Raw genomic sequence first — 19,411 nt, 5'->3', positions numbered from 1 at the left:
TTTTATGTTTCCAACCGAATATCGCTTTCAAATTCCGTCCTCCCGAAACGATATTTTTTATTTTGAGAAGAAAAAAATCAACCAAAAATAAGGTGGTGGATTGATGGTGCTGTTGTTGAGGAGGATTTTTTATATCAAGAAAATAAATATGAGTTGTTGGATTTAATGACCCAATTAAAAAAAAAAAAAAAAAAAAAAAAAAAGATTAAAAACTTTAGCAGGACTGCCTCGAAAGATTTTCTTACAAGTTGTACATTTGAAACACTCACCGGCAGGGACGAAGCCAGGAATATACATTAGGGGGGCTAATTTGCAACAAAAAGTTCAAAGGGGGGCTGATTTGTAAATTTTGAGGGTTAAAAAATATAAAAATAAATTAAAAACTGGGTAAAAAAGTGCAAAAAATTTTTTTTGAGGAGGGGCTATAGCCCCCCCTGGCCTCAACTTGGCTTCGTGCCTGCTCACCAGAATATAGAATGGAACTTTCGGTGATTGTTTAAAGGCAATTAAAATTGTAAATTCTGGTCATTTTCCGATTTTGGTGTCCAAGTTTATTTCATAGATAATAAGGGTTCTCGGATTTCAAGTCTGAAATTTTACGTAGTCCATAAACAATGAAAACGTTAAGAAACATTTAGCAAAGTCACGCCGTCCAACATTTCTGTAATTGCTTATTAGTTTGTGAAACCAATTATTGTATAGTTAAACTCCAATATCGTAGGATCAGCATGATCCAAACATCTTGAATCAAGTTGATCTTGCATCATTCCAATATTTTTTTACAATGTCTTTTAACTTTTTGTCACTTATTTTATTCTGTATTACTCTTTATTGCATGTCGATATCATCAAATAACTATATGATTGGGAGCCTAATAATTGTTAACATTGTATGAATAACTAAGAAAGAAGACCAGAGTGGTCTATGAAGACCGAAAAAAGAACGAAAACTCGACTCGAGAGCTATTAATTTGGGACCTCGATACTTGAGAATGAGAAGACAATCAAAGTGTAAAATTAAGAAATTTAGATACAACACCGATTTTCAAAAATTAGTAGTAAAGGGGGACATATACCTACTATTTTTTTTTTTTACGGAACCGTGGACAGGATCACGGGATATACCTACTAATTTTCAAAGTTGATAATATTATTCTTGAATTTAAGATTGATATTTGTGATTTGTTAGAACCAGCCATTTAAATATTTTTTTTTATTTTTTATTTTAAAACAAATTAGTTACTAAAATTATACCTTCTCCTCTTAATTTAGTGACTAAAATTTACTTGCGTACCAAAACACACTAGTAAAAAAAGATACATACATATATGCATTGCATTTAAAATATATCAAGAAATCAAGAAACTATTTCCAATCAATTAAATTAAATCAAGAAACAAGAACACACCACACACACACACACACAAACCATATACGTAGTAGTAACGTGATACACAAACAACAATCTAATCTAAAAAAAAAAAAAAAAAAAAAAAAAATCTGTGAAACATTTTTGTCTGTTCATGGATTCTTCATCTTGATCCTCAACTTCCTGGCAATCTGAGAAGCTCTCTTATCACCACCACTCCGATGATTATTATTACTATTATTATTACTGATCTCAGACTCAACCCAATTGACGAGTCTGATCATCAAACCCTGACTCAATCTCTGCTTTCTCATCCCACTTTCCAACGCTTTCTCGACGAACTCCATGAACCAAACCCCTGATTCCTTCTCGATCTGCCTCCCGAGCCTCGCCGTCGACCACAGCCCCGACGGCCTCGCGTTCTCGTCGCCGGCGCCGGTAGTCTCCGCCGGAACCAGCCTCTTCCTCGCCGACGACGACGATCGGAGAATCCTCTTCTCCGAATTGCAGGTGTTTCTCCGCTTGGACGCGCTCGAATCGGAGGCTGTGTTCGGCGCGATCTCGGCGAGGACCGAGGGCGAGGGAGAAGAAGAAGGTGAAGAAGAATCGTCGTTCTTGTTTTCCCTGCGTTGATGTGCCTCGCCGCCGGAAGTGGCGGCGCGGATCGAAGCGACGTCGGAGATCGATTGCGTGATTTGGCCGTGGAATTCCAGGAATTGCTCGAAGCAAGAGGCTGGGTTTTCTGGTTTCGCGTTCTTCGATAGGCTCGAGAACATTCTAAGAGAGAGAGAGAGAGTTTGATTTCAATTTCAGTCCAGATCATATATATATATATATATGTACAGAGAGAGAGAGAAATGGATTTCACTGACTTGAGAGATCGGACTAGGGTTTCAGTGGCTTGAGCTTCTCTCAGCGCTTGAAGAGCTGTTTTCTGCGCTGTATCTCTCTGTTGCACAGCTTCCTGAAAATTCATTACGAAGAAATTAAATATTTAAAAATAAAATAAAAATCTACTTCTTCTTTAATTTTTTTTTTTCATTTTTACGAACCTTGCCTAAAGCGCCGAGTTTTCCAGGCAAGTTGAAGCCGAGACTTGTGACGTTACTATTAACGCCGTCGGAGATTCCATGATCGGCGGCGAAAGTATTCGTATTATTACCAATTGGCTTAGACTTGGAGAAGACGATCGGAGAAGGCTTCGGAGATCCCCGAGACTCCAAAGCCGCCATGTTCAGAGAAGTCGCAACTCTCGAATTCCTCACCCGCGGCGGCGGAGTAGAACTCTTCTTCGCCTGAATTAAAAAAATAATAATAATAAATCCCCAAAATCATTCAATTCAGAGCTCGAATAATTTCATTCTTGAGAAAAAAAAAAGAAAAAGATCGAGACTTTTTTCAGAGAGAATGTACCTACAGATAAACTAAACGGACTGATCGCCGGAGGAACACGCTCGCAGACGACGCTCCGGCTCCTCGGAAACCTCCCTCCTCCGCCGGCGGAAGAAAACGTCCCCGGCGCCACCGCGCAGCTCCGGCGAAGAATCGGCGTCGAGAAAACAACCGGCTCGGCGGAGCTCTCTCCCCACGACCCCCGGCGCGGAGGGAGAATCGGCTCTACGGCGGCGCCGGCGCCGGCGAGTGGTCGTCGGCCGCCGGGAAGAAGCTTGGCGCCGCGGAGGAGAGGGAAAGGGGAGGCTTTGTCGAGGCGGTCAACGGCGAGGAGTTGACCGAGGCGGAGCTTGTCGGAAAGGACGAAATCGTCCTGCTCGGGAGGGAGTGACACGTAAGCAGAGTGGGAAGAGTCTGAGACTCTGATCAGAAACCCTTTTTCCGGGAAGAGGCTTTTCTGGTCGAGACCCGCCGGCAATATGTCGGTGACTTGGAGGATCGAGCTCCGGTGCTCGCTCGTCGCTCTCTGCCCCAACTCCATTCCTTCTAGAAGCTTCTTCAGCGTCCCCGGTGCCAGCTCAGCGGTGCCCATATTTACGTTTGCTTTCTTTCTTCGGTGGTTATGTGATTGAGAGGAAGGGAAGGAGAGTTTATTTTCTTCTCTGGAAGAGAAAGACTGTTTATGCTTATGTTGTTGATTTGGCAACGGTCAAGACACGGAGAGAGAGAGAGAGGTGAAAAAGTTATTTGAATATATTTGTGGGCAAGTTTCGAACGTTGGTGTAACGGTCATATCTGTGATTTGTTTTATTTTTATTTATTTTTTTTTTTTTTTTTGTGCGTGTGGATGTGGCATGTGAATGAGATATTTTTTGAATTGCTTACAAAATCTAGTTAACCTGGGAACTAAGCTACTACCTAAAGCCTACTATTAGTACTACACTACTACTTAACACACTTAATTGAGAGTTGAAACGACGTTTTTTTTTTTAAGTGATGAAATTGTGCTATTTAATAAATGCTCGGTTTTTTTTTAATTGGCTTGTTTTGGGTTTTTATCTCAATGATTCTACTAAAGGTAGAAGCTCAGTCAATTTTTTATTTTTTATTTTGGAAATATAAAATAAAGAGTGGATTCTTTATTTTTCATTTCTACGTCACATCACATGAGATAAAATAACATTTTCAGGTATATTTGAAAGGGAAAAAAGAGCAGTTTTTTTTCTTTTATTAATGTCACGTCGAATATTGTATAAAGAGATTATATAAGACATTTTAACCGCAAATCACAAGAAAATCTTTTAAACTTTCAATATTGCTATTCTTGAAATCTGAGATTGAACTCACAGCCTAGCCTCTTATAAGAAAAGATGCCATAGAAAAAAGATAGGGTCACCCAAAGTAATAAATAAAAGAGATTAAACCGGTTTGTGATGACAAAGGAATAAGAGGTTAAAATGGTTTTCTTGTGTGTGAAGACAGTCATTGATCTAGGTTAACCAAATATTCTTCATTAATTATAGCACCCACCAAGTTGCATGACATGTATTTCGGCTCCTCTCGTGATCCGTATGGTAATAAAAAAGATCACGTGAAGTGAATTAACTAGAAAGAGATAAAAGTTTAGTTTATTATTCGGTTCAATTACTAGCTCAATGAATATATACACCTCTATCTCATATCACTTCTACAGACTTCCAACTTCTTCACGTTCACAAACATTTCACAACATGAGATGTCATTAATGGCTTTCTAAATCTAGAGAGTCATCACATTTCAGTCATTTAAAAAAAATTTGTTATTGCTCATGGATATGCGCAATAGAATCGCCCAAAAATAGGAAAATTCATTTTGGCCTTGTGTAAAAAATAAATACATGAGCCTACCAGATAAATCTAGCGCTGATTTCCTTTCTTCCAAGGGACTTAAAAAGGTGTGTGTGTGTAACAAAGCAATTCATTTTTATAACTCTCCTTTGAAGTTACTACATTCAAAGCTCAAATGCAACAAAACTAAAAAAACAACGCGGACGATGACAATCCGGCCTCGAAACAAAACCAAAAAAGCTCACTGGCCATATTATAGTGTTGTGGCAAATCCTGCACCAAATAATATTTTGAGATGATTGATTTTCTTCGAGGAAAGTGGAAGAAGAAAAAAAAACACTAAGAGAGAAATAATTCAACCTTGTGATATTATCATACATGTCAGAATTTTAACAGAAAAATCTACGAAGACAGAAGGTCTTTACATCAAACTCAGGGAGTTCATCATCGTTACGACAATTTTTATGTTCATATGCACAACTAAGTCTTTCTAAGAACTACACAAGACTAAACATGTTTCAACCAACTCTTAACTCTATGGTGTACTGCTCAAGAAAAATATTCAGATACATGTACGGTGTATCATAGATTCATAAGCATAAATAAAACCATGGCTACACATGTATTAAAAAATTAAAAAAACAAAAAAAATAAAAACAAAAAACAAAAAACCTTGTACTCTTCTTCCGAATAGCGTTACCAAGTTTTTTTTATCCTCTCAAAGCTCAATACCAACCGTCCAAAAATCCAACTTCGACTTATAAAACGGGACTAACATAGACACAACAGCGACAATACGCGTTATAGCGAATTCAGCACTATATCAGTTATCGATCCGTGACAAACTACAACTATATACTCTAGTGACTTCATTCTAAATCCAGCAAAAACATTCCTTAGGGTGAACCAACTTCCACTTCATTTTTTATTTCTCACTAACTTAATCATTTCATGAGCCACAGCAACAAAAATAGCATGAAACCAAAAAAAAACTGGATGATGCGCAAATATATCGATTTCTAAATCCTATTTCATCCTCAGCAAGTGAATGAAATTGTAAGATAGTAAAATCAGGGATTACCTTCGGAGAGACAACCCCAATTGGAATTGTGCAAAGAGAGCAATGAAGTTGACAATGCCGAGGCGGTCACGCTGTGCAATGGCATCAGAGACTGCAAGCTTCCCAACTCCACCGGAAACCTGAAATTCCCCCAAAATTCATCTCCATTAATGGACTAAGTACTAACATCACGATAGCGATGTAAAAAATTACACGAGTTTCATCGAACATTTCTGTCCAAATTACACCGAAAAATACTCTATTTTTTAATGTGAGATTCAGAATTGTTAAAAGAATATAACGAGGATCGTGTGATTCGAGAAATGGATAGAGAGGTTTACCTGGTGGAACCGAATTTGTGAAGAGAGGAGCGAGAAGCAGAGTTAGGCTTTGTGGAAGAGGCGAGTCCGGTGAGCTTTGAGGCTCTGGAAGCTAGATTCGAAGCTGAAGAGGACGAAGAGCTCATGAATGTTTTCAGCGAAGACGAGGATAGCCGTAGGGTTTGCCTCGCCGCCATTGCTATCGTCTCTCTCTCTCTCTCGCTCAGAGTCCCGACGATCGATCTCTTTCTCAGTTCGTACCTCTCTCTCTCTCTCTCTCGGACCTAGTTTGGTCTCTTTATTAAAATGGGCCTTGGGATTAACCAAGCTCAAATATGTTGGAAAAATTATGAAAATATCGTTTTTGGGGCAATATTTCCAAACTTGCAATTATTTTAAATCCTTTAAAAAATAATGTTTTACCAGTAAATTTTATTTTCCTTAAAAAAGAAATTTATAGGTTAAGAAAATAAATTAAAAAATTGTATAAATCAAAAGAAAAAAAAATGAATGTCTACCATTAAAAAAAGGCTATATTCGGAGTAAAAATTCAAGTACAAAAAACGGCTACCGTAAATGGGTCATGTCCAAGATAAGTTAGTAATCAAGTTGGGATTATTCCTATTCTATGACCTTCACAATGATTTTGGACCAAAATCAAATAAGTCCAATTTAATCCTAAAATATGACTACATAAATTGAGCTATTACATTTATATCCTTTCACTCTTTATAAGAAAATTAAAACCTTTTTCTTTTAATTTTATAACCTATATCAATTAATTTTATTTGGATTTAAAATTTGAAACCGTCCAAATCCCTTTTCTTTTCTTCTTCTTCGTCCAAACAAACCCACTGACCGAACAAACCAGGCTTCGGTCTCTCTATCTCCATTTCACTCACTATATCTCTCCATTTCGCTCTCTCTCACTTAAACCCTAAACAAACCCACCGTCCCTCTCTCTCACTCCAGTTCATCTTCTACATTTCTTCGGCCGAAACCCACCGCGTCTCTCTCTCTCTCTCTCTCTCTCTCTCTCTCTCTCTCTCTCTCTCTCTCTCTCTCTCTCTCTCTCTCTCTCTCTCTCGTTCTTCTCCATTTCTTCTTCTTCTTTCCTTCACCTTCGCGCGCCATCTTCACCACCCGGGCTCCTCCATTCACGCGCGCTCCAAGCTGAGGAAAACGAATCTCGCCGCGAGCCACGGCGGCGCTGGAGCGAGGGAAAACGTTTTGATTTGTGGGGTTTTGTTTTATGAGGTGTGTTTGATGTTCTCAAGGCATTTTTAATTATGGTTGATGCTTGGGTTTTGATTTATCGGGGCTGTTTGGGTGTTGTTTAATTTTGGACGAATTTTGGTTTGGAAAATTTTGTTGGCCGTGTGAATATTTTGAGGTTTGGTTTCGAATTCTTTGATGCTGTTGATTATGAGGCTGTGATGATTGTTGTGAATTCTGGATACTTGGATTTGAATGTTGTCTTGGTTGATTTGATGATTGTTGTGCATTAGATTTTGATCTGAATTGAGAGACTTGATGATATTTTGTCGAATCAAAACAAGCTATATTTTCATTTGATCTGTGTTCTTGGCCGTGTGATGTTTGTTTTGAAATTCTGATGTTTGGGTGATTAATGATTTGAGAATGATTAAGTATGGTTTGTTAGCACGGGTTCGCATTGATGATTAGAATTGTGACATGTTAACGTGTTTTGTCGCGTTGTTGTGAGTTTTACTTGTCGAGGGTCTAGACTTGATATAGGCGGGCTACGCAGAGCCCACAGCGACTGTTCGGGGCGGCGAGGATGAGGCCGGGAAATGACGGACTCGCGGAACGTCCGTTTTAAAAATTCAACGAGTTATCTAATTATTATTACCTTGTAATTATTAGTAGTATCATGAATGTTGGAAAGATGTACAGTTTGTTACACAACTATGGAATAGAGTGCCGAGATCCTGCCCAAAGGAGAGTAATGTTACCCAGTTTTTTTCCTGATTCATATGTTGTAATTTTCTTATTTCATATGAAATAGCAAACTGGAGAGTATGCTGTTTCCCAATTTTGATAACATGTGTTTTGTATTGATAGTAGCTAGTTTATTGACAGTAGCTAGTTTATTGATATCAATGTCAATAAACTGTCTGGTTTATTTACATTGATGTCAATAAACCAGACAGTTTATTGACATCAATGTCGATAAACCTGATAGTTTATTGACATCAATGTCAATAAACCGAGAAGTTTGACGTTGTTACTTCAACGTTATTGACATCATTATCAATAAAACTGTTGGTTTTAAGAGAAGTAGAAGAATTTCATATTCACAAAAGTCAACATCCATAATTATAAAGTATTACATCATCTTCAGAATTACAAAATGGTTACAAAATTAAAACTTATTCAATGACTACTTCTCTGAGACAAAGGAAGAAGATCGTCACATGTCTTTCTATTGTGTGCTTCTTTGCTCAACTTCAACAGGAATATCCCATGCTTTAGCACTGCCATGGGGGTGAATGACACCTAAATAATAATTTCAACAGAAAAAGGTCTCACCTACAATGAACAAGTAATTATAGTTAGTTCTGGAACAATAAGTAATTTTTGTTCTTTTTTTATTCATAATAATATCAATAAACATTGGAACTTATTGGTATTAATGTCATTAAAAAGTCACTGAGTTATAGAAAAATAATTAGTTCATGTTTTTTTTATTCATATTAATGTCAATAAACATTGGAACTTATTGATATTAATGTCAATAAAAAAGCATAGTGAGTTATTGAAAAATAATTAATTCCTGTTCTTTTTTTTTTATTCATATTAATGTCAATAAACATTGGAACTTATTAGTATTAATGTCAATAAAAAGTCACAGTGAGTTATTGAAAAATAATTGTGAGAAAGAACATATCACATTAGTATAGATCTTACCAACATTAAAGTAGAAAGAGCATGAAGGTTTAACCCATGTACCACTATGCTTGACATACACTAAAATATCACCCATTACTGCATAAAAGAGCGTAATCGGGATGTTAATTTCATATTTTAAACGTTTAAAATTCATTTATAAATATTTAAAATCATAACAAAAAAATTAAAAAACTGTGAAGATTTATTGACATTGATGTCAATAAAATTGCATTTTTATTGACATTGATGTCAATAAATCTTCAAAGGATTTTCCCGAAACCGTTGAAGATTTATTGACATTGATGTTAATAAAAATGCAATAATGTCAATAAATCTTCAACGAATTTCCAGAAATTTTCAGAAATTTTTACAGATTTTCCATGCTTCAAATAATCGTTCTTTCGTTGTTTTTTAACTTCAAAGACCACAGGAATTCAACGACTAAAACGCTAGTACAACAATAAACTTTTTTGAGAGAGAGAGAGAGATGAGTTGAAAGAAATCCGAAAGCAATCCTCAAATTCTAAACATAATCCTCACTAATGGAGTCCAAAGACCAAATATCACCAGCCAATTTCACAGAATCCTCACGGAATTGAAAAATCCCCAAATTTGAGCATAAACCCTAAATTTGGAATTCAATCCGAGAAAGAGGAATTCTTACCTCAATCCACGAAATTAACCTTCCTTGGTGAGTTCTCACTTCTTCCCCGACGTTTTCCCTCGCTCCGGCGCCGCCGTGGCTCGCGGCGAGACTCGTTTTCCTCAGTTTGGAGCGCGCGTGAATGGAGGAGCCCGGCTGGTGAAGATGGTGCGCGAAGGTGAAGAAAAGAAGAAGAAGAGAAAAGGGTGTTAATAAAATTGAGGGTATTTTTGTACTTAAAGAAAATAGGTAGTCATAGAATAGGATTAAATTAGACTTATTTGATTTTGGTCCAAAATCATTGTGGAGGTCATAGAATAGGAATAATCTCAATCAAGTTTTTCTTTCTCCTTCAAGAGACCAAACTATATGTATATAAGTACTAAACCTTATTAATTGAAAATGAGGAAGTTCAAATACAGGGTTCATCTTTGGATTTCATTACCAATACGAAATTATATCTAGCGCCTTCTACTTTTTTTGCACAAACAGACATCAACAAATTTTGCGTGACATTTACTTATTATAATTGTATAAAAACTTAGTTACAATGAGTTTTCATATTCAATATAAGCTATATCACAATATATGTAAGGTTTTTATACATGAGCTTATACATATTTAATATTTAAGGTATGAACTTATACAACTTCTGGTTTGATAAAGTTGATTGGAACATCGCATGATCAAAACTATACACCTCAATTTCAATAGTGAGCTACGTGATATTATTTATCAAAAAAATGGCTGTATAGAGTCATTACATTAAAATCCACATGAAAAAAAGAAAGAAAAAAAAAAGAGAGATTATTTAGTTACGGGGATGAAATAGAAGCAGACAAAAACTCATTTGGTTGTGTAAAACTAAATAATACAAGTGATTTTTGTACCAAGAATGCTTAAGTGCTAATATGAGACTTTATTTTTGCCTCAAAACTCATAATTTCTAACATTAAAAAACACAGGCAAAACAAAAAAAACACAGCAAAAATAACTCGGCCGTTCATGAAAATCCGGCATCATAAGCTCACGGGCCATATTATGGAGGTGTCGCATATCCTGGATCAAACAAATAATTCGAAACAATTAACTTTATTTTGATGATCGAGCAAACAATAAAATTAGAATTTGAAAATTCTCCTCCTTAACAAAATCCAAGTTCCTAGAATAGAACTCAGTATAAGCTAAACAGGTTTTTAGCCCAAATACTCGAAACTGAAAGCATGTAAAAAACTAGAGCTACACATGAAAACTTCTCATCTTCCAATCAAAGTTACAAAGGTATTTGATATATCTCAGAATCCGAAACTATTTGAAAAAAATCATTTTCAACAACTCAATAATAGCTAATATTGACATCAATGATGCTAGTTGTTAGTTACAGAGGAAACAAATTCAAAGAACTATGAAAAAGCCCTAGAAGCAAGAGAGTCATTTCTTCCCAAAACCCACACTAAACCCAACTTCATCATCATCTTCTTTACACTTCCTCATAAGCAAGAACTCGACATAACAACTAGGTTCGAAAATTGATAATTAGAATTAGGAAATTAGGGATTACCTTCGGAGAGAAAATTCCACTTGGAATTATGCAAAGAAGTGAACAATTGTGAGGGAGTGAGACTCTGCAATGGAATCAAACACTGCAAGCTCGCTAACTCCACTGGTAACCTAATAATCCCAACATTATCATCATTCAATAGTTACATATGAATTATGTTCATCAAATTTACTGACTCTGTGAGATCAACAACCTTGTAATGAGGTAACAAATGCAAACAGTTTATTCGCTATTGTTTGATCAAATTCAGCAGAGAGAATCTGATACGATACTATCTCTGCACAGAAACACACATTTCAAGTTGAACGATGAGAGAAATATATTTACCGAGCGGAACCACCGAATCTGTGAGGAGAGAAGCGAGAAGCGGAATTAGGCTTCGTGGAGAGACCGGTCAACTTAGCTGACTTTGAAACGAAATTCGCAGAGGAAGAGCTCATCAGAGTTTTCGCAGACGACGAAGATAGCCGTAGGGTTTGCCTCGCCGCCATTGCTCTCGTCTCTCGATTCTCTAACACCGATTTCTTTCACAGTTTCTCTCTCTCTCTCTCTCTCGTCTCTCGATTCTCTAACACCGATTTCTTTCACAGTTTCTCTCTCTCTCTCTCTCCCTCTCTCTCTCTCTCTCTCTCGTTATGGGCTTTACTTTGATAAATATGGGCTATGAAAGCCCAAACTTGTATAATTGTTTAGGCCCTCCGGGAAATGCACGAAATCACCTTAGCCTATACCATTTGCTATGGTAAAAAAAAAAAATCGACTATATATCAAATTATTTTATAAAAAATTTAGAAAAATAGTTTATAAACCGCTAGTGTATTAATTCTGAACTTCTTAAAATAAAATAAGATACTATAATTCTATTTTATAATTGTTGAATATATTATATATGTATTGTGTTTTTAAAAAATATATTATTTTACAGGTATCGATCAGCAAAAACGAAGCCTGCAATATGCAAATGACTTGAGGGGGTGCCTAAATATAAAATATAAAATAAAAAATTTAGTATAGTGATTCAAGTTACATACATTTAAATGAAAGTCACGCCAAATAGCCATTCTAAACTTCGACTAAGAAAATAGCCAATATATTAAATTATTTAACAAAATGGAAAATTTTTTTAATAGCTAGATTTTTTATTATTTGGTAAAATAATCAACTTTGTTTTTCAAATTTATTAGTTGTAATTATCTATTTAGCTAAAATATCTTAAATTTAGTAGATAATTGATGCCCGAATAAAAATGCTAGTATATATCATCTTCAATAAAACGTTATATACATGCCTATTAAAAATTTGATACAAGATTTTTATTATATTCAATGTAAATATGTAAATACTGTGTGTTGTTTTTTTATAGTTATTATCCATCATAGATTTTCAATTATAGATAATTTGTTTAAGTTTTTTTCCTAATAACATGCAGGAATAAGGAATATTAAGAAGGAAAAAAAATTCAATGGGGGCTAAAGTCCCGTCTATGTGTGGCTTTGTCTGTGTCAATTAAAATACATGTCAATAAATTGTATATTCGGACAATCGGAGGTACAAAACAATATTAGTAATCAATAGAGCAGTCGGACGCTAGTATTATATAAAAATCAGAAATACGACATTAGCAATTTAATCTTTCATTCGAATATAAGAACACGAAATTGTGCAAATTCCACGAATATTTAGTGTTTATAATATCATTTTGTTTAATATCACATTTTCAATGTTCTGGAAACATCTATTTTTTACTTTCGGATAACTCTACATTTTATTTTTATTGAAATTGTTAACCACTAAGAAAAAAATAAATTAGTCAAAAATGTAAAATTAAATTTAAAAAAAGAAGAAAAAATAAATATGAATGTAAGATATTCTCTAAATAAGAATGCAAAGTTAGATATTCTCTAAATAAGAATGCAAAGTTAGATATTCTCGAACTCTTTTTTTAAATGAAGTAGCTCGGTTAAAATATGTTACCGTATACATGAAGTTTATTAACTATAGAGATTTGAAAGGAAACCAAGTAGCTAAACCCTCTAACATGGTGACAAAAAACAATTGAAATTATTAAATGCATGAGAACATGTACATGGCTTCAATGACAATGAGTCAAATGTCTTGACAAGAAAAAGAGAAGGTTTCGTTTAAGAAGTGAGTGAAGTGATTTCAGAGCTTCAATCACACATCGCAAAACCACTCTGCAAGAATTGCATTAATTTCATACTTACTTAGTTACTTACATGATAACATACATCTATACACAAAATTTATAATTTTATTTTTATCAAAATAAGTATCACATATCAAATACGTGGCTAAGATCATTTAATTCATAAAACCTTTTTTTTAAAGCTCCCCTGAAAATATCTGTATGCATATTTTCTTCATTATAATATTTCACCATTAAAGTTTAGATATTTTTTTTTGTTGAGGCAGTTCTTCTCACATAAATGTGAATTACTTCCTTGCTCGTCAAGAAATTTATTGTCGTTGAACGTACAACTATCTTGTCAAACACTTTTCCTTGCAAAAGAACAGTTATGATCTTCATCTATATCGAAGTAAATATTTATGTCGTTTTGTGCGAGAAACGCCTTATATATAAGATATATTATATACGACGAAAAACTTTGAGTTTTTTTTTTCTTCTCATTCTCATGCATGAGCTGTTCAAATCGTGCTAAACAAACATTATAACAATATACGTCATCAAACAGTGCATTTGAGCCTCTTCAGCTTTGTATTTATTAATATATTTTATAAGGCTTCAAAAAAAAAATTATAATGATGATAACCTAAATACCTATATATATATATATATACAATATTATATTTTGCAAAAACCTTTATCATTTTTGCAAAGTTAAACATTTTATTCGAAGTTATGAGTCAACACATTGATATGGAATCAAACAAGGAATCATTAGTTAATTAATTGGAATCTCACTTTTCTATTAATAATTACAAAATTACATAAAGAAAATTAATGAGCATCATGAAGAAACTTAAATCTAATCTTCCTTTTTAAGAATATATGATTGATTTTTCAAAGTCGTGATATTATATGTACGCTTCAAATTGCAGTCCATATTTTCTCACCCACGATCGACAAATTCATTAAATTCCTTTTCTTAGTGCTAGGCTAGCGTATAACTACACGTAGTGTATATATAGAGATGGGACATTTTTCACGAGGGCAATTGGTTAATGCGTTTATTATTATTTTTAAAAAATTTGAAGGACATTGATACAGTTGAAAATATTTATTTGATTCACGTATACATTAAAAGCATTTTGGCTTTCTCTTCCTTTTATGGCACCCAAATTCAATGCCGTCCTAGAACTGAGCACTGTTGTAATCCTACAATGGCGAAACCTTTATATAGTTGACATTAGAGTTTTAATTACAATTATTTTGTTAAAAAAAAAACTTTAAATAATGTATTTTCAGAACTTGCTTCATGAACTACGTGAGCTTCTTGTTTATTATCTTTAAATATGTAGATATAGACTTGAATTCGGTGCCTAGTTAGGTCGCCAATAAAATTTTACAGTCAATTAAATTTTAATAGACCCTAAATAATAAATAAATAAAAAAACTAGAAATATTATTATCTACTTACCTACACAAATTTAATTGTGTAATAATGAAGAAACTAATTTTAAAATGCTCCGTGCTATTTTAAAAAAAATGAAGAAACTAATTTTATATATCTGCATCCATTATTCATTAACTTCAGGGGGAGTCTTACTTACGTACCCAACAAAATTCAAAGTCAATCCATGTTAAATGGTGCTTGTAGAATAATATATATATATATATATATATATATATATATATATATATATATATATATATATATATACATATTTAAAATGTACTCTTCTAATTGTTTCAAACGGAATTATAGCCTTTCATGCAACATTTTAAGAGTAGTTCATTAATACTATTGTAAAAAATGTATCTTATTTTTTTTAATATGCATAACACAATTGTGAGTGATATACTTGAGATTATAAGGGAAACGAAAAAGTACGAAGGGTGAAATGAAATTTGACATGAAGGACATTTGTATTATTTAATTTTCTTCTTTTGGGAATGTATCTGTTACACTACATTATTGCTACATTTACTTTTGTTATGTCCGTTATAATTTATAAATCTCACCAAACGCGAAAGAATAAAAGATTTGCACTATGGATTTCGTGACAATGATGCCAATAATTTTGCATTATGAAATATGATAATGACATGTTTGATAATGAACAATGATGGTGATATTATTTCACGTCCAAAAAAAGCTAATTATAGCCCAGGTATCTCTAACTATCCGTTAGGAGTATTTTATCACTATTATTAATTTTAAGCCCGTTTATACTTTATCAATGTTGTCGTTTCGTTTTCTTTGCCGTTCTAATAATAAATAAATAAATAAATCCTACCAAAATTATTGTTCAATCAATCCGCTTTTTCTCGTGTGGGACATAAAATTATTGATAAAAACTATAGATTATTAGTTAGTAGTAGTTAGTAGTACTACTAGTTAGTATGTAGTAACTAGTAAGCACTACTTTGATTCAGATAACGTATCTTTTTCCCGTTGATACTTTTAGGTTCAATTAAATTAGTTTTTATAAATTACTTTTTTGAAAGTAGCTTCAACTGTAATTAATTTGCACATTCAACGTTCATTTTTTTAGGGACACATTCAACGTTTCTAGGTTAAAAGAACACCGTGCGGAAAGAATGAAAGGAAATCTAAAGTCAACGTATGATTATTTAGTGACAAGTAAAGTCAAACTAGGCACCAATATTTATATTCCCAAGTAAAAACCGTCCCAAGTTAGTGTCATTAGATAGAACCACACATGGCTCGTGTTTTGTTTGATGTCGTTCAAGCACATTTCCATTGTCGTTTTGTAACTAAATACGAAATAAATACATAAATAAAAGCTCATCGACTTTTCTTATTTATCACTGAGAAAGTATCACATGTTTATTATGTGGATTTTACACCTTTGAGTTACAAAGGAAAATGCCATTGCAAACTTACCATTGGTTATACTTGTACATATATATCCCCCTAAAAATGGCCCGCCATAAAATAAAAATAAAGAAGTGTAAGAAATATATCAAAAAAAATTTGTTCCCAGTCCCACTAAGCAAAATGAGAACCGTGACACAAAGGCTAAAATATGGACTTTTCCATTAAACAAAATAAGAGCAATGCCATGGAAACACAGCTGTCTCATGACCTTACTCATGCACTATTTGGACCACTTTTTGTTGTCCTCATTTTTTGGCCACTCAACCTTTTATTTGTTAATTCATTATTGTTCGCGTTGTGTGGCCAATGTGCTCATATCACTTTTTACTCTTCAATTTTTATAATTTTAGATTTTCATTACCATTGCTTTAAATCTAGACCAAGCTCTTAAATAAGATTAAAAAGGCAAATAATAACACAAGCATGAACAAGTAATAATTAGCCTCACTCAAATAACATCTTAAAACCGTTCTTGCATTGGCTGGCCTTCAAATTATTGAGGAAGCCACTAAAAAGTAACCCAAAAAAAAAAAACAACATTTGGCATATCATATATTATCAATATCATATAGGAAAATAATATTAAAAAAAGAAAGAGAGACCCATAACTCATAAGACATTTTGATTGTTTAATCAATCAAAAAAAAAAAAAAGATAGCAATGCCACATATTACTTGATTATAACTAAAAGTGAGGCTTTTAACTTGAGAATGAACCAAAAGTGTCAAGCTTTTTCTTCATCCAATTGGTTCAAACCTCAAATCAAATCAGCTTATATTCTGGTTTGAGTCGGGTTGGGTCGGGTCAATCGGCGACGGCCCAAGTCAAATCGTTCTCGAAGATCCAATGGCAGACCTCGATCTGGCCCGGTTTCGATCCGAGGGCTAGGAACGAGCCGTGGGTCGGGCTCCACGATGACGTGTCAAGGTGACAGATGGCGACTCCACGGTTGATCTTGGCCTTGGAGCTCGGGTCGAGAATATCCGCCACGTAGACCCGGACTTTGGGCACCGAGTGGCAATAGTAGAGAAGGTAAGGAAACATGCTCTGGTGGCAAGAGACTGAGCGGGTGACCCGACCGCCGTTGATCCCTTTGACCGACCCGATCATGACGTCACTCTTTGACCCGCCCACGCTGTCGGTTGTCCGTACGACGACGCTTCGGCCCAAGACGGAGGTGGAAAAGTCGATCATGTCCTCGGCTGACGAAACGCAGCGTTTTGTCTCGCCCGCGCTGGGAGCTCTCTCGCACTCTGCCAGCGTGTCGGTCATCATCGTCTCCATTGAGGAGTTATCCGCTGTGAGGAAGATCTTTTTGAGCTCCTGGATCTTCGAGGACGAGAAGGGTAATTTCGAGGAGATCGTCCGGGGCAAAAACGACCTTTCAGGCATCTTGTCTTTAATATCGGGCATTGGCATTATGTTTCCTTTTTTAAGGCTCGACTCCCTGAAGAATTTGCCCGGCTCTACCCACTTTTTTACCGAATTGCCACTGACCGCCATTGTTGAGACCTTCAAAGGTCCAGAGCTGACGTTAGCGTAGCTGGCGAACGACACGCCTTCCTTCGCGTAGTCCTTGAAGGTGTTGTTGACGCCGTAGCCTTTGAAGCCGATCTCTTGTCCGGTGGCTCCGCGGCCGTATCCGGTGAACTTATCGGTGCCTTCGTTGAAGGACTTACCGTAGTTCGCGAATCCGATCTTCTCTCCGGTGGATCCCTTGGCGTAGGACTGGAACGAATCGTCTCCGACGTTCGACTGGTCGCGGTAGCTTGTGAAGGTCTCTTCGGCGGCGTTTGCTCCGTCGCCGTAGCTCCGGAAGTTGTTTTGTGGATTGTTCGAATCGAAGGCGTAGCTCGTGAACTTTTCCTCGCCGCCATTGGAGCTCTGCTGGTAGCTCGAGAATCCGGATCCGACGACATTGGAGCTTTTAGCGTAGCTTGTGAACTCTTCCTCTCCGCCGTTTCCGTTCTTGGCGTAGTTGGCGAAGGATTGATCTCCGGCGTTGACGTTGTCGCTGTATCCCTTAAAAGTCTGTTTCCTTCCATTCGTCTCATCGGAATACGACGTGAACTTCAGATTCGGAACGTTCACAGACTCGGCGTACTTCGAGAAATCGCCGGAGCCGCCGGTTGTTCCGGTGCCGTAGGTGTTGAACCTCTGGTCAACGACATTGCCGTCCGAGCCGTAGTTATTGAACTTCTCGTTGTGTCCTGCGGAGTTTCGGCTGTATCGCCGGAACGAATCCACCGGAATATTCTCTCCGGGAGAGTAGTTCCGGAACGCGTCTGTTCCTCCGGCGCGTTCGGAGCCGTAGTTGGTGAAGTTCCGGTTCAGATAGCCGGCGAAATTGGAGTCGTGGTTGTGCTTCTCGAGGCTCACGCCGGGATCGGGAAAGCAGAGAAGCTTCGCGGCGGAGCAGAACGATGGAAGCCGAGAGGAGAGAGAGTTCGCCGCGGCGAGCTTCGCGTACACGGCGGCGTCTACGCCGGAGAGAGGCGAAGCTTTCCGGAGGAGAAACGGCGGTGGCCTTGCCATGGCGGAGGTTTCTCGGCTCCAGTATCGGAGAAGCTGAGCTTTCGGTGTGAACGGATTTTCTCCGGCGACCTGAGCAACATAAAATTGAATGTGGGGTCATTTATGTGAATTTTGATAAGTATTGGGGTGGGATCGGAAAATGCGGTTCTTTATTTTTATTACTTACATTGTGGATGAAGATCGAGAAGAAGAGGAAGAAGATAGTGAGCGAATTCCCGGCACGGTAGTCGCTTTGTATGCGATTATTTCCCATTAACATTATTTTTTTTAAAATTTAATATTGTGATGTTGTTCTTCGAATTGAGAATGTTGGTGAGTTTGTTTGTTGGGTTTTAGTGAGCAATTTATATTGGCGTGAGAGAGAGAGAGAGAGTTTTAAATGGATTTTCCTTTTATTTATTTATTTTTTCTTTTTGTCTGAAAAAAATTGTAGTTTAAATTTTTAATTAAATATATAAATTTAAGAAGATATATTGAGTATTTGAGTTTACTTAGAAGTTAGAACTGAGGCTGACTCCACCTGCAACGCTACACGGTACAAATGTAAGATAAAATACTAATAAATAAATGTACGATTCATTCATGCTCCTTTTTTTAATATTTGTAATTAAATATATATATATATGAGAATATATAAAATTTAATTTCTCATATAAAATTTAATAATCGGTATCAGTATTGTAATTTTGAATGTTGATACATCAATTTAATATTTGTTGGGTTTTATTCATGGGTATCAATAATGAAT

At 35.8% G+C, this 19,411-nt stretch overlaps 3 protein-coding genes and 1 long non-coding RNA gene across 4 annotated transcripts; all 4 read right to left on the bottom strand.

The window, feature by feature from the left end:
• Window positions 1-1,356: 1,356 nt before the first annotated feature.
• Window positions 1,357-3,488, bottom strand: LOC149403355 (protein CORTICAL MICROTUBULE DISORDERING 4-like). Its single transcript, XM_089608117.1, has 4 exons — window positions 2,786-3,488; window positions 2,421-2,663; window positions 2,241-2,332; window positions 1,357-2,145 (listed from the first exon to the last, which is right to left on the bottom strand). The coding sequence occupies exons 1-4, from the start codon at window positions 3,350-3,352 to the stop codon at window positions 1,521-1,523; spliced, it is 1,527 nt and encodes a 508-aa protein (XP_089464243.1). The 5' UTR covers window positions 3,353-3,488; the 3' UTR covers window positions 1,357-1,520.
• A 1,058-nt stretch (window positions 3,489-4,546) lies between these two features.
• LOC149403354 (uncharacterized) lies at window positions 4,547-6,263 on the bottom strand. The gene is made up of 3 exons (XM_089608122.1): window positions 5,988-6,263; window positions 5,668-5,786; window positions 4,547-4,859 (listed from the first exon to the last, which is right to left on the bottom strand). Exons 1-3 carry the CDS (start codon window positions 6,161-6,163, stop codon window positions 4,840-4,842), a joined length of 315 nt encoding a protein of 104 aa, XP_089464248.1. The 5' UTR covers window positions 6,164-6,263; the 3' UTR covers window positions 4,547-4,839.
• Window positions 6,264-10,351: 4,088 nt separating this feature from the next.
• Window positions 10,352-11,711, bottom strand: LOC149403353 (uncharacterized). Its single transcript, XR_016295968.1, has 3 exons — window positions 11,411-11,711; window positions 11,084-11,193; window positions 10,352-10,581 (listed from the first exon to the last, which is right to left on the bottom strand). It is a non-coding gene; the product is annotated as an uncharacterized LOC149403353 (long non-coding RNA).
• Window positions 11,712-16,541: 4,830 nt separating this feature from the next.
• PG2 (polygalacturonase 2) lies at window positions 16,542-19,022 on the bottom strand. The gene is made up of 2 exons (XM_089608910.1): window positions 18,830-19,022; window positions 16,542-18,732 (listed from the first exon to the last, which is right to left on the bottom strand). The coding sequence occupies exons 1-2, from the start codon at window positions 18,920-18,922 to the stop codon at window positions 16,933-16,935; spliced, it is 1,893 nt and encodes a 630-aa protein (XP_089465036.1). The 5' UTR covers window positions 18,923-19,022; the 3' UTR covers window positions 16,542-16,932.
• Between the last annotated feature and the right edge of the window lie 389 nt (window positions 19,023-19,411).

Source organism: Urtica dioica, chromosome 3 (genome assembly GCF_054948205.1).
Source record: "Urtica dioica subsp. dioica isolate 48M chromosome 3, U.dioica_male_clone48M_v1_H2, whole genome shotgun sequence".
Taxonomy (NCBI): domain Eukaryota; kingdom Viridiplantae; phylum Streptophyta; class Magnoliopsida; order Rosales; family Urticaceae; genus Urtica; species Urtica dioica.
The sequence above is the reverse complement of the archived record's forward strand: the minus strand, read 5'-3'. Positions and strand labels throughout refer to the sequence as shown.